Here is a 15,573-nt window from a genome sequence, read left to right on the forward strand (position 1 = left end):
TTGGAAGCCCGATACTCCTCGCTTTCGAAATTTGATGAGAATCTCGATTCTCCCACGCTTCTCCTATGCTTTCCGCACACTTCATCTATTATTCTTATATGTTCTCTCACTCTACTTTTCATGTTTTTTATGTGTTTTCTCTCACGCTTCTCGCTCACTTCCATGTGCTTTCTTTAAATTGGTAGTCATCTTTTTTAGATTTTGTTAAAATTTTAATTTTTACACTAAAAAATCATGAAATTTAAGAATAGTCACTTTTATTTTTAGTTTTTATTTGTGTTCCATTTTTATTCTCATTCAATTCTTATATTGCTTTTTTTATTCATCGCTTCCCGCTTCCTATACATTTTAAAATGCATCGCTTCTCACTTTCGCTTCCTGGATCGTTTTTCGCTTCCGCTTCCTAGTATGGCAACCTTGATTCAAACACTCATGAGAAAAGAAACAAAAACTATTTAGAAATATTTCAAAAATATTTTTAATAATCATTGAAACAAGAGTTAATAATTTAAAAGAAAGATACACTAGAAAACTTAGTTCAAAATACTTTGAAATAATTAAGAGATACGATAACCCATCAAAGAAGAACTACGAAATACTAAGATAACTTTGAAACCATTTCTAAAAAATCCAATAAGTCAAATACCCATATTCACAAGATCATATTTTCAAAGGTAGAAACAAAATACTAAATTACAGGGGACCAAAATTATAATCACCTATAAATATAGACTATCAAGAAGCAACCATGCTCAAACAATATATCAATGACATAGATAGACATTTTATACAAAGATATAAATCATCAATAATTCTAAACAAATATATCGAATTGTTAATAACCAAACATCATGTGTATAAAGCAATACTTCAATGTCTCAAAGAAATGCAAAGGCTCAAAAGAATCACAATATTATAAATTTTAACAATAATAACAATATCAATATGAAATAAATATAAATATATATCAATCTATGCAACCAAGGTACATGGTAATGCATAATGCATGCTAATGGAGTTTTAAAAAAAATAATAACCATTTCCCGTAAAGGGACAAAAGGGCAGCGAAAAAGATTAAAAAATATATGAAGAGATTTTAGAAATCCCACGTACAACAAATTTTAACACCATAAGAAGAGACATGATATATGCAAATCTTGACAATAGTTTGGTCACCACAAACAATCACCTCATTGACCTCCAACTCAACGACCTCAAAATCTGAGTGTATCAGCGCATAGGACAAGTAATAAAAAAACAAATGCCAGCCATAACCATACTAGTGGCTATGCACTAACAATATTGGCATCTAAACTGATAATAAACCATAGCTACAACTGTAAGAGGGGCACACACCTCACCTTACAAATGATTGTAAAACTGTAAATAATACAATCAACTACAACGGGTGCACATAACTCATCACACACGTGGTTGTAAAACTGATAAACAAGATCCCTTGTCCAAAGAAAAAATCGCTCAAATAAGAGGGAAGAGTGAAAAAACAAGAGAGGTAAAAATACTGTAATAAAACAAACTGATGGAAAAAAAATAAGCAAGAAGATTTGAAAAATAATATTCAAATCAATGCAAGAATAATAAATTTTTCAATATTATAAGATTTAATCTATAAGAACCACCATGGTTACGTCACAAATAAAGATCAAGACAAGTATCCAACATAATAACAATGACCAAATAAGCAAATGAGTTATAAAACACACTCAGAGAACCAGAGATCAAACAATCGTCAGTTAGAGTCAAACCGAGTTTCAACACTACACTCATAAATAGGCAATCTAAACTGACAAAATAACGAGGTACACACAACTCACCCCCAAAAGGCCAAACAAATGATATTGTGCATTAAAGAAAATAATGTGACAGACTAAACCAATGCCAGAAGAAAACTTTGGAAATCACATTCCAAAAAAGAGGTTATAAACAAGAATCGATTTGAAGAAACAAATTTCAAATCAAATATAACAAAGGGAGTTCGAAACCTCAAATGAATTACATCACAATCACATGTAAAATAAGATACAAGCATATCCTCATGAGAAGCTACAAATAAGACATACATAAGTCTCACAATAATATGTAACAAATTTTTCAGAAGACATAACCTAACAAGAATGACAAATGAAAGGCAATTCGAGAGGAAAATAGTCAACAATGAAATAATCACAATGCCACTAGGGCTAAAAACACGCAAGCCACCCAAGGGCAATGGAAGCACTCAAGACCACTAATGACACAAACAAGGCCATTAATGCAAAAGAGCACATACTTAAAATATTAATTTTAATAAATTAGAAGGCGGGCACATACAAAGCCACTAAGGGCACAAACACAAGCTAATAAGGCAAGAGAGCATATACTGTGAGAAATTGTACCAGAATATGTTGTTGCAGTGGAGAGAGAAGAATCTTTTTGAAAGGGGGGCGCTGACTGATGATTTTGTTCACTCCTTCACGTCATGCCCTATAGCCTCAATATATAATACTTAATGTACAATGTGGGTCGGGACTGGTATGCTACATCAGACCCAAATACAACAAGACCCAAAGAACATTTACATGATATGAATCTGGTCCTAGACCCGTAAGGAAACAATACCGATACTGAAGCAATACCCAATCTCAATACCCCCCTCAAGTTGTGCATGGTGTTGCACCATGGACAACTTGCTTTTTAAAAACCAAAATTTTACACTTGTAAGACCTTTGGTGAACAAATCAGCTACTTGATCTGCGGTGGAGATGTAAGCAGGTTCAACCTCTTTGTCTTCAATTTTCTGTCGAATGAAGTGCCGATCAATTTCTATATGCTTCGTGAGACTGTGATGAATGAGATTGAAGGCTATTTGTATAGCACTCTGGTTGTCACACAAGAAAGTGGTGGGCATAACATTCTCGCCTAATTCAGTTAGAAGATGTCTCAGCCACGTCGCCTCTGTTGTGGCTGCTACCATAGATCGATATTTAGCCTCAGTGCTAGACCGTGCAACAACATGTTTCTTGCTGCTCCAAGCTATTAGATTCCCATCAATGAAAACACAGTACCCTGACACCGACTGCATGTCATCCAGGTCTCCAGCCCAATCTGCATCTGTGTATACAACAAGTTGGTGTCCTCCATCTTTAGTTTTAGATTGATGATAAACTAGGTCATCCCCAAGAGTTCCTTTCAAGTATCGAAGAATCCGCTTAACAACATTCATATGCTCTGTATGCTCTGTGTGTGGTTCATGCAAAAACTGAGACACTTGATTTACGACATACCTACAATGTTGCGCTATTGTGTGGGATCTGCATATGGTTCCCCATCCTGGGAACTAAGCTTATGATTGAGCACACTAGGGGTAGAAAGGGGTTTGCAGTCTTTCATTCCTGCCTTATACAATAGATCCAAGGTGTACTTATGCTAAGTTAGAAAGAGACGTTCACCTTATTTATCAACTTCGACGCCCAAGAAATACCACAAATTACCCAAATCTTTCATCTTGAATTTCTTACTCAGTAAAGCTTTTGTGACTTCTATATGGTCATTTGAATTCCCAGTAATGACAATGTCGTCCACATATATAAGAATCAAAGTGGTTATCAGATGATCTCGAAAGAAAAATAGGGAATGATCCAGATGAGATTGAAGAAATCCATGCCTTTGAATTTCAAGAGAGAAACTGTCGAACCATGAGCGAGAGGCCTGTTTTAAACCATAAATTGACCTTTGTAGTTTGCAAACATGTGTGTTGGAGCTGTTTTCTGCATAACCAGAGGGTTGCTCCATATACACCTTTTCTTTCATATTGCCATACAGAAAGACATTTTTGACATCTAGTTGACTGAGGGGCTACCCATGGTTATCTGACAAAGACAAGATTAATCAAATGGTTTCCATTTTGACCACAGGGCTAAAAGTTTCTTCGTAGTCTTGTCCGTATTCTTGTGTGAAGCCCTTAGCTACTAACCTCACCTTCTAACGTCCGATAAATCCATCAGGTTTATACTTTATTTTATAAACCCATTTAGATCCTACGACATTGTTATTTGAAGGTCTAGGAACAACCTTTCAAGTTCCACTCATGTAAGGCCTCCATCTCCTCATTCATAGCCTCCATCCATTTGACTGATTTAGATGCTTGTGAGAAGGTGACAGGTTCGTCTTGCTTCACAACTTGGGAAATGAATAATTGTAAATCTGTAGAGAAGTTATCATAACTAACCCACATTTCAATGGAACGACGGGTCCGCGCAGTCTTCCTGAGTAGAACATCAAGTTGCTGATCATTGGTCCTGTTTCGCTGTGTATAGACAACTTCTTGAAATTTTGTGACCTCTGCCATCGTCTCCTGATCTAAATATCCCTTTTTTTTATCATCCCTTTCAGATCTAATCAGTCCACATATCTGCGTCTGTCGACTCTTCAGGATCTGATTATCTTATCAGATCTGTCCTTCTCAATACGAAATCTGATTTTTTATATCAGAATCGAAACAAAACATATATATTTTAACCCATTGCAAAATTTCTTTTTTTTTTCCTTTTGGCGTTTTCTCAGTTACGTCAAATCCAAATTCTTTTCTTCAGTTAGTTTTATTTTTTGATCTGTGTTGTAACCTTTGGAGTTGGTGGCATGTCTGATTACATTCTGTGTAGATCAGAATCATTACCTGTGCAGCCCAATAACAGCGTGAGAAAGGGTATAGCCGATTACGCCCTTGAATAGAATCAGAAACCGAGAATCAATAGATTAAGACTGGAAGGGAAGACGTTGTTTAGAATACGTTGATTAGAATCAAGAGGATGCTTATTAGAGTAGAGGAGGGACAAAATCACGATAACCTGGGATTCGAAGACTGATCTCTCAATACACGCCTTCTGGGATCAACTTCACGCCCTTGAACAGAGATTAGATGGAACCCTGCTCTGATACCATGTGAGAAATCGTACCAGAATATGTTGCTGCAGTGGAGAGAGAAGAATCGTTGTGAAAGGGGGCTGCCGACTGATGATTCTGTTCACTTCTTCACGTCGTGCCCTATAGCCTCAATATATAATACCTAATGTACAATGTGGGTCGGGTATGGTATGCTACATCAGACCCAAATACAACAAGACCCAAAGAACATTTACATGATATGGATCGGGTCCCAGACCCATAAGGAAACAATACCGATACCGAAGCAATACCCAATCTCAATATATACAAATAAAAAGTATTAATTTTATTAATCTCACAAAATGCACAAAATATGCATGAAGAAAAACAAATATCCAAAGAACACATGCATCACAATATGATCCTATATATCTACTGCATGTTAAAATACAAGTTAAAGTGCCTAATACACTCAATACAAGAGTATGTATTACAACTCCAACCATTATAATAGTATGATTTTCATAAAAAAACATGTCATGCATGAAAAAACATGATTTAATATTAAAATCTCTAAGTACTATAAAGTGCTCATGCATATATAAATATCATTTTCCAAAATCAAATAAATATTATAAACCTTATAAAAATATTTAATAAAATTTTAAATTAACACAAATATGAATGCAATTATATCCAAAAAAAAGGACAATACTTAAGTTTAAAAAATATTTAAAGGTTTTTTTTAAATAACCCCATATACCAAAAAGAGTTCAAAGATATCAATCATTTGCTAATTAACAAACATAAAACAAGGAAATTAAAAAAAAGACCCTTAAAATTAACAAATAATTTTTCAAAAGATATGAAAAATGAGTACTTTTCTATCTTTCACTACCGGATCAAGATCTCCCTTGAATTCAAGCCATACATCGATCATGATTCCTTCATGAAGCACGAACTCGAACCAAAAAGTCTTAAGACCAAAGAAACAAAATACCAAGAAAGTTGTTCTTGGTTCTGATACCATGTCAGGAAATGGCGTGAAACTCGAGGCACAAGAAACTAAATATAACAACATAGATAAAATCTAAATGCATTTGACTAGATACAATAAGGCATGCAAATACAAGAGAAAAAACAAGACATAAAAATTAAATATTTTGTTGATGTAAAATAAACACAAAAAACATGCAAGAAACACCTCACTACAACACTCATGCACACACACTCAATATACATCCATCATCTCTCACTTAAACACACTCATACACACCCTTTATATAAGGGGGTGAGAGAGAGAGAGAAATGGAGAAGACTAGGCTAACGACTAGTTGGAGAGAGGTCCAATGGCTAGTTGGACTTCCTCCAACTAGTCGTCAGACATAGTTCTAACGGCTAGCTTGGTCCAAACAGTTTGACTAAAAAAATTACAAAAATATTAGTAATTAAATAGTGGCTACAAAATAAACATAAAGTACAAATATAAAAATACCTGTTCTAACCTTACAAGTATACATTTAAGTATACTTAATCTAAATACTAAATACCTAATAGGTATACCAAAAATATACCTAGAAAACAAAAGTGATACAAAGAATAACAAATACAAAGGAAGCACCGATAATTTTATCTAAGTATACCTTGGTAACTAAACCACAATATTACATTTATCTTAACAACATTGTCACCTATGAAATTAAAGTAACCTTGCTTTGGTCTCTGTGTTGCAAGGGCAAGATGACGGTTATTTCAAGGTGCAATTATATGAGAAAAGGACATGGATTGTATCATTAAGAGTCTGAATTATTTTTTATTTTTTATTTTTACCTTTTAGTTTTAATGTTTTGTCAAGTTCAGGCTAGGCTTTCTTCAGATTCTGAACCAGTAGAAGCCAGGGCAGAGGCTGTAGTACTTCTCAGGCAATTGGGTTTTCCGGTATGTTAAACATTTTGCTAGACATTCAAATGGACAGACCTTTCCATATTAAAGTGTTATCAAATTAAGTAATGGAAAACTTATGCTAAAAATTCATGTTTTGGAAGAAATGTATTGACTTGTTTCATCATTGGGATAATAGTCAGTATTGTTGCCTTTCATGCCTTTTCCTTGTAGCAGTGAACCGGTTTGGTATTTCTTTCATTATATTTGTTGTTATGTGCTTGAATGTATTGTTAGAATGTTCATTGTTGTTGAGGATGTTCACAAAATGTGGTTGCAATCACACGCATTTCCAACACTGGCATTCACTTTGAAGTTTGATGATGGTGGTTTGCACGTGACTTGCTTAGGTAGAATGCTGAACCCATGGTGAATATCCATTTGTTTTATTTTGTGTTAAAATGTCAGACGAGTTTGTTGCTCCTTGACTCTTATATTAAGTTTTACCCAATTTGGGCATGATCCATAACCATTCTATGTTAGAATTTGGACTTGGCATTAGTAAGGGGTGCTAGATGAACTGAACAATTCATGACTGCCCAATACCAGCTTGATCTGGCTAATAGAACAGGCTTTGTCAATGCAAATTGCATGCTTCATTTATTGAGTTGAATCCTGAACAAGGGCTAATTGGCTCATCCCAGCTCAGCTAGACTTGTTACATTACATGTAACGTGTAAACTAGTTGATAACATCTTATGGGCTAGCTGGTTGGCATATGTGCCTGAAGGAGGTCAGCATTGATTTTTTCCTGATTTAAATTTTTGCAGAAACATGCTCGCTTGTGGTTACCTTGACCTGATGGCAAGCCAAGCTGGAGCCCAAGTCTGTGCTGGCACTGACACTAAATGGCCTGAGTTTGAATAAGGGAGCTTGGTTTGTTTGGCTTGTTTGCGACCACTAGCCGTAGTGATAGAGATCTAATTTATGTTGACCAAGGTAGTCAAGTAATTATGCATGGCTAATGGGCCGAATATTGAAGTAATCATTATATGTTTATGTTTAACTGATGGAACTTTGAAATATGCAGGTCTTCAATTATCTTGTTTATAATTATCAGAACTCATTGAATTGTAACTAAACCCTGAGAATTTAAATGGGATTCAATGAATACTTTGATTTGAAGTTGGATTCCAACTAAATAGAACAAATTTGTAAAATGATTTAGTGGATTTTTTTTTAATCCAGGGAAAATCATCCCAAGGTCATATGACCGAACTTATCTAGGACCAATTTGAAATCTCTGGTGGCTTGTCTTATGGCAAGGGTCTTGGTATGAATAGAGATCATTGTTCAAGTTGCCACATGACCGACATCTTGTCTCAATTACATAAGCTATCTGTTTCTGTATGGGCCATTGGGCCCCAGGCAATCCCACAACTATTGAGCCAACCTATGGTGCTTGCCATCTAGGCCTGTTGTGAAGCACTCTTGGGGCATAAATCTGGTCCGACATGCCTTTAGGCTTAAGCTCACTTGGGAGAAGAAATGGCAATTATGCTGGAGACCCATTGGGTTTGGATTACTCTAATATTCTAATTCAAGCATATATATAACCTTTTCTTTTAGTTCATCACATTTTGATCCAAATAACAAAAGGAAACTATTTAATGAAGAATCACCAGTGTAGGTTAACATGTGCATTATTTGTTAATGGATTATTCTTTCTTGTAAAAACATTAAGTGTACATAATGAACATTTTCTTTGGCTAATTTTCTCTTCTTTCTCTTGAAAAAATACCCAATGTTTTTGAACCATGGTTGTCAAAAACATATCAGAGCCTGTATATGCTGAACCCAAAATAAGATATGCATCATATTGTATCGTAAAAAAAACACAATTTTTTTTATAAAATTAGAAAAAAAATCATAATGCAAGAAACATTGATACAACAACAACTATGCCTTCATCCCAAAACAATTGGGGTTGGCAATATGAACCAAAAAAAAATCATTCTGGGTCTTCCACATGAATCCTTCTCCTCCAATCATTTCTATCCAATGCCATGTCCTCGGTGAGGTTCAAAGCATTCATATCCTTTCCTATCATCTTCATCCATGTCTTCCTAGGCTTACCCCGACCTCTTTTAACTAATATATTTTCCCATTTCTCCATCCTTCTAACTGGAGCATCATTAGGCCTTCGCCGAATATGTCCAAACCACCGTAAACGATTCTCTCTCATCTTATTTTCAATGAGTGCAACGCCTACCTTCTTACGTATCTCCTTGTTCCGAATCTTATCTTTTATTGTAGTTCCACACATCCATCTAAGCATACACATCTCTGCTACACTCATTTTTTGAATATGATGTCTCTTGGCAGCCCAACATTCCATACCATATAGTAAAGCGGGCCTAATAGTCGTCCTATAAAACATTGATATTAACTAAAAAATAATTATGAATTAAATAAAACATTGAACATCCTATATTAGGAAAATATGTTGTTGAGACTAAGAGGTTTTTAGTAAATAAGTTTTGAGGCTAAGAGGCTTTTAGTAAATAAGTTTTTCTAAACTAGAGGTTATTTGAATCTTAATATTTAATGAGGGACCTGGGTGTAATTTTGTTCCTTGGACTATCTCTATTTAATATAGAGATTAGCCCTAATCGAAAAGTAAGAAGTTTTCTTTTCTCTAAGCTGTCGTCTCTCTCTCTCTCTCTACCCAGATTTTTGTGTTTATTTTCAGAACTTTAACAGTCTATTCCTTATTTTTCAAGTACTACTCCAAGACTACAGGAGAGCCTTGGTGATATCCTTCCTCTGCCGATTCTGCCCTTTCCGTTAGAGTCGCTTCCTCCTCAGTCCTTGGTTCCAACGTTGGGTGTGTCTCGCTTCTGAAACCCTCCCATAGTATACACTCATAGGGTACCTCCTACCTCCATGCCGCCATCACCTCCTTCTCCTCAGGTAAGTATTTCTGAGCAAACTGTTGTCCCTACATCTGATGTTGATCTTCCCATTGCTCTGCGTAAGGGAAAGAGACAGTGCACTCTTTATCCCATCTCACAATTTGTATCAGAAGTTAATCTTGGGGCATCTATGAAGAATTTTATTTCCGCTCTGTCTGCCTCCTCTGTTCCGCTTCATCACAGTCAAGCTCTAGTCGACTCCAACTGGATGCAGGCTATGCGTGATGAGATGGATGCCCTATGGTCTCGAGGCACTTGGGACTTGGTTGATCCTCTCACAGATGCAAATATTGTAGGCTGCAAATGGGTATATAGCATTAAATATAACTCAGATGGGGCGATTGAACGGTACAAAGCCCGGTTGGTTGCAAAAGGCTACACTCAGACTTATGGTGTTGACTTTTTTGAAACTTTCTCCCCAGTTGCTCGTCTTGGCACTATTCGTCTCGTTCTTTTTGTTGTTGTGCACCATGGATGACCCCTGTTTCAGTTGGATGTCAAGAATGCCTTTTTGTATGAGGATTTGCATGAAACTGTCTACATGCAACAACCCCCATGCTTCGAGGTTCAGGGGGAGTGTCAGAAGGTGTGCAAGTTGAAGAAGGCTATTTATGGCCTGAAGCAGAGTCCGCGGGCATGGTTTCACAAATTATTTGAGGTAATGTCGAGCTTTGGATTTGTCAGGTCAGCTTCAGATCACTCCTTGTTAATCAAGAAAACCAGTGCTGGAATTGTTGTTATGGTGGTATATGTCGATGACATCATATTAACAGGGAGCAGTGCCCAAGATATTTCTACCACAAAAGATCATCTTCAGAAGCACTTTGTTACTAAAGATCTTGGTCACCTTCGATATTTTCTGGGTATCGAGGTTGCAAGAACAGAGAGGGCTTAGTGTTGTCTCAAAGAAAGTATGTGTTGGACTTATTAAAAGAAACTGGAATGCTAGGAGCTAAGCCAGCTAATATTCCAATGGATCCCAAAACTCACATGTTCGATGAGAAGTCTGACTATGTGGATAGTGCCAGCTTTAGATCCTTGGTGGGTAAGTTGCTATATGTGACTGTTACTAGACCTGATATTTCATTAGTTGTGAGTAAAATCAATCAGTTCATGGACAAACCTACAAAAGTTCACTGGGATGCAGCTATGATGGTTCTTCGGTACTTAAAGGCATCTCCTGGTAAAGGTCTGTTGTTTAAACGAAATCCATCTTTGGACGTTGTTGCTTACACTGACGCAGATTATGCAGGATCTGACATCTGGATTTTGTGTGTTTGTGGGAGGAAATCTTGTTACCTGGAGGAGTAAGAAACAAACCGTTGTAGCCAGGTCGAGTGCTGAATCTGAATACCGAGCAATGACTCAGACTGCAACTGAGATTATGTGGGTAAAATCAGTCTTGACCGAGCTTCAGGAGAAAGTATCTCTACCTATGTTGATGATGTGTGACAATAGGGCTGCTACATATATTGCCAACAACCCAGTGTTTCATGAAAGGACTAAACATATTGAAGTTGACTGTCACTATGTTCGCGACTTGGCTCAGGCTGGGTATATCTGCACCGATCATGTATCTTCCGAAGATCAAGTAGCTGATGTTTTTACCAAAGCCCTGGCGAGACCAAATTTCTCAAAATGTTGTGACAAGCTGAGCATGATTGATATCTATGCTCCAGCTTGAGGGGAGTGTTGAGACTAAGAGGTTTTTAGTAAATAAGTTTTGAGGCTAAGAGGCTTTTAGTAAATAAGTTTTTCTAAACTAGAGGTTATTTGAATCTTAATATTTAATGAGGGACCTGGGTGTAATTTTGTTCCTTGGACTATCTCTATTTAATATAGAGATTAGCCCTAATCGAAAAGTAAGAAGTCTTCTTTTCTCTAAGTTGCCGTCTCTCTCTCTCTCTCACTCTCTCTCTCTACCCAGATTTCTGTGTTTATTTTCAGAACTTCAACATATGTTATGAATGAAGATACAAAGGTGTATTTTGCGCATTGTATCATACAATACGATACACACTTGAATTGCGGTACGAGTGTGTATCATATCACATGGGGCGATAGCCACGATATATATCATGGTGTCGTACGATGCGCTGCCATACTTACAATACTGTTATTAATGGTGGTCAATACAAAATTATGGATGCACTTTTAAGTATTTACTCAATACAGAGGTGCTCCTGCCTTTTTTTTACCTGCAGACAAGGATAATGCTTGTTATAGGTGGTCCTCTGTTCAAAAAATATAAAGGTGAAAAGAAAAAGTGATTCTCTTGTATAGTATGATTAATATATTGGCTAGCATATTTGTTTATCTTGCCTCGTTTTCTTTTGGAAAGACATTGAAGGAATCTAGAAGAATATTTTAGTACTTATGCTGGTTTTTGGTTTTCTTCAAAAAAAATTGTTTTTTGCTTCATTGTTCCCAATGAAAAGCAAAGAAAGCAGTCTGTTATTATTGTATCTGCAATCATCTATCACAGTATCACTCGTGCAGATACTCACAACCAAACTCATTGATTACTGGCATTCTATGTCACATGGATATGGATGCAGGAGCAGGACACAATGCAGATTTGGTTGTTAGGATTCGATAATTTTCAATAATTAGGACACGGGGACAAGCCTGTACACACACATAGATTTATATGTGTGTGTGCATAAAATAACAATTCTAAATTGCTATAATTAGGAACATCAAATAATGAAAGTAAACTGAAATCCAAATGTAATGTAATTGATGACAGATTTTAAAAGAAAAGAATTCAAGTGAATATGAAATAAGTAAATAAGATCATAAAAGAAAATATATAAAGTTAATGATACAATGTTGACTGTGTGAAACTGGTTTGTCTGTGCTCGTGATGTCTAGTGTCCATAAAGTGTCCAGAGTGTGGTATCACATTGATCCAGAATACACATGCTAAGTGAAGTTTCCGTGTGACATAGCTGGCATTAATCAAGGAGTTGATGTTTCCCAGCCATTCTTAGCTTGCAACAATGTATGCTAATCATCAAAATGATCTTTTCTTTTTTGTTCTACTATGTATTAAAATCTCTGATGTTGATGCTCAACAACATAAACTAATTTCTTGAGATACATGCTAGAAAGTGTCATATTCTAGTCAACTAATTATGCATTATTTCTGGCTTCATTCTTGGAGTTACATATGGTAAATGTTTGAGCTCATGTTCATGGTTAGCAGATAAAATCTGCTTCTGGTCATTTTTCTTTAGTTTGAACAATGAGCTAAATTGTCTTTTTGCTATTTATTTAATGAATTTGATCACTGCTGAATTAAAAAGTACCTTGTTTCCTTGACTGCATTTTCTGGTTAGATTTTCTGTGAAGGAATACTCTCATTTTTGGTGTTTGTTGCCAGGTAGACAGCTTAAAGACAAAACTACTTGAAGACAAGTTAGACCACTTCCTCTCTGAACTTCAGAGAGAAGCTCAAGAGAAGAACTCTACTTCTTTTGATTTGGGTGGTCCTGCCAAAATTGGAAGCCTTTCTGATTCTCATGGACTGACATCTCCAAGCAATAGCACAAACCAGGTAGCAAAGCCTTGAATTTCAAACTTATTGGTCAAACTTATAAGAAAAAAAAAAGGTGTGAAAAGACTAATTCCCAATATGTTCTAAGGAGCATTTGGCTGACCTTTGAAACATTGTTTTGGAAGCCATTCTCAAAACAATGTTTTGAATGCGTTTTGTTGTTTCAGTCCCAAAGCGGCATTTTCATAATATAGTTTTTTTTAACAAAAATAAATTAATGTTAATAATAATAATAATGGAGGTGACAAGGCAACACCCAAGCAACATTGTATGATTTGATCCTCAGAACTGAATGTGAAAGGGTCTACGAAAAATAAATTAGTGTTAAGTCACTTAGTTGAAGCGCAGAAGAAAACATCTGATCATAAACCTGTATATAAGGCTAAAGGAATAAGATATATCTTTGAACAGCCTGTTGTTCCTTTCCAACTAGATGTGTCACCAAGCTCAACCGCCATCTCTAAATGAAGTTCCCCCGCTTGCTATTCCTCAACGATTGGGAACCCAAAAGGAGATCCCTAATGCATGAACCCTCATATGTGCACACATGTAGGTCTGGCCAAGCAAACTTGAATAATGCTTGGAAGACAGCAGCTCCAAAAGAGCTGAGGAGTAGACTCCTCAGGTTCAAAACATGTGCAATATCTACTAACAAGGGGAATCCCCTTTAGTTTTAAGTTGCTTTAGATACTAGCTTTATCTAATAACAGCAACTAGGTGATCATTTTTTGCCCTGGGAGAAGGTCACCATCCCCACAAGGCTTTAAAAGGAAGAATTGCCATACCCAATCTCAGTAAGCACCCTATGGAATGAGGCCACAATGAAGATAGAAGAATGAGAGCAAGATCAAATCTCCTTGTCATCATCCTCATTTAGCTGGAAGCTGGGAAGTACCCTCCAAGAGCTATTTCCAATCTTGAAGCTCCTCTTCTCTGATGTACCTTCATTAATGATCCAGCATTGATGGACTAGAATATTAGGATCTCTGGAAGCTCTAAACAGCCTTGGAAAAACAATCAAAAGTGGAACCTCTATGTGCCAAGTAAGGCTGGTAAATGAGCCGAACAAATCCGAACAGAGGGTGTTCAAGCTCGGCTCATTCTTGTTACTGCTGAACTGACATTCCACATGGATAAAAACAAGTAGAATAGTGATAGTAGAGGTAGACATATGCCAAGCTTGAGCTGGCTTGTTTACATACAAAATAAAAAATTTTAATGCTGAAACTAACAGGCATGAACTGTAACCCCATGAGCGTAGTTCGAACTGACTTATTTAGAAAATAAATACATTGTTTCAGAGCTATAAGTAGTAGGGTTTGAACTCTACTCTTATTGCTTGCAAGCTAAATACTTCAACGTCTATACTGTATGATATAAAATAGATGTAATTGTAAATATTTTTATTACTATTTAACGATCCTATGAAAGTCGAGCTGAGCTGAACACTTGTTTGTGTTCGGCTTGCTGAGCCTATTTCACAAGTTTGAACAGGCTCTTTATGAGCTGAACATGAGCCAAGCCACAAGCGGCTCATCACGTTTGTCAGCCCTAGTGTCAAGGATCCACCCAAAAAGATAGGGAGTCACCCCTTCCTGATTTTAATCATTTGTATACTGTGAGTGAATGCTTTATATCTTTTTGTGTAAGTGGTATATTAATAATTGGCAATGGTTATCCTTTTGTTTCCTGCATAAGTATTCTATAATGGACTTGTCTCCAAAAGCATGATTCATGCCTTCAATTTTTATCCTGTAGTTTCTTTTTCTTCTAATTCTGAGCAAGTTTTCTATAATGGGCTTGTCTCCAAGAGCATGATCCATGTATTGTTATATATTATGTCCAGGCTTCAATTGGTGAGCTAGCTAAGATGGTTCGTGCTTATCGAGTGATTTTCCCTGATTCTGAAAGGCACCTCATAGAAATCACAAAGGCTCTTTTCTCCAAGTACAATTCTACCACAGCCACCTTTAGTGTCTCCGGCACTTGGAGGCCATGTCATCTTTGTTGAAAGCATTCAAGATCCAACCTATGGCTGACATATTCTTTATTTGTTACTTTTTGTGTTAGGCGTTTTGAAACTATTCAGCAGAACATAAAGAAGAATATTAACGCACCAGATCTATTGATGATGCTTAGTAATTACTTCATCCCTGAAATTTTGCTTTGGTAATGAATGTGTTCATCATGCTATAATGCATATTGCTAGTCATAGCTAATTGTGTTGCCATATCTTGTTACTTTTTTCTTGTTGGCAAGTTTGCATACTTGTAT

General features: G+C 36.3%; 1 protein-coding gene across 4 annotated transcripts in view; it reads left to right on the forward strand.

Annotated features, from left to right (window-relative positions):
- LOC149839196 (vacuolar protein sorting-associated protein 51 homolog) overlaps positions 1–15,573 on the forward strand; it is a 91,420-nt gene that overhangs the window by 7,994 nt on the left and 67,853 nt on the right. For 3 of the 4 annotated variants that reach the window (XM_090002368.1, XM_090002370.1, XM_090002371.1), the window contains exons 7-10: positions 6,745–6,822; positions 13,126–13,299; positions 15,146–15,246; positions 15,370–15,437. In XM_090002368.1, coding sequence (XP_089858494.1) covers positions 6,745–6,822; positions 13,126–13,299; positions 15,146–15,246; positions 15,370–15,437 — 421 coding nt within the window. The remainder of the gene's footprint in view (positions 1–6,744; positions 6,823–13,125; positions 13,300–15,145; positions 15,247–15,369; positions 15,438–15,573) is intronic. The other variant, XM_090002369.1, reaches the window with a different exon arrangement.

The sequence above is a fragment of the Nuphar pumila genome, chromosome 4, assembly GCF_984573655.1.
Source record: "Nuphar pumila chromosome 4, dmNupPumi1.hap1.1, whole genome shotgun sequence".
NCBI classification, from domain to species: domain Eukaryota; kingdom Viridiplantae; phylum Streptophyta; class Magnoliopsida; order Nymphaeales; family Nymphaeaceae; genus Nuphar; species Nuphar pumila.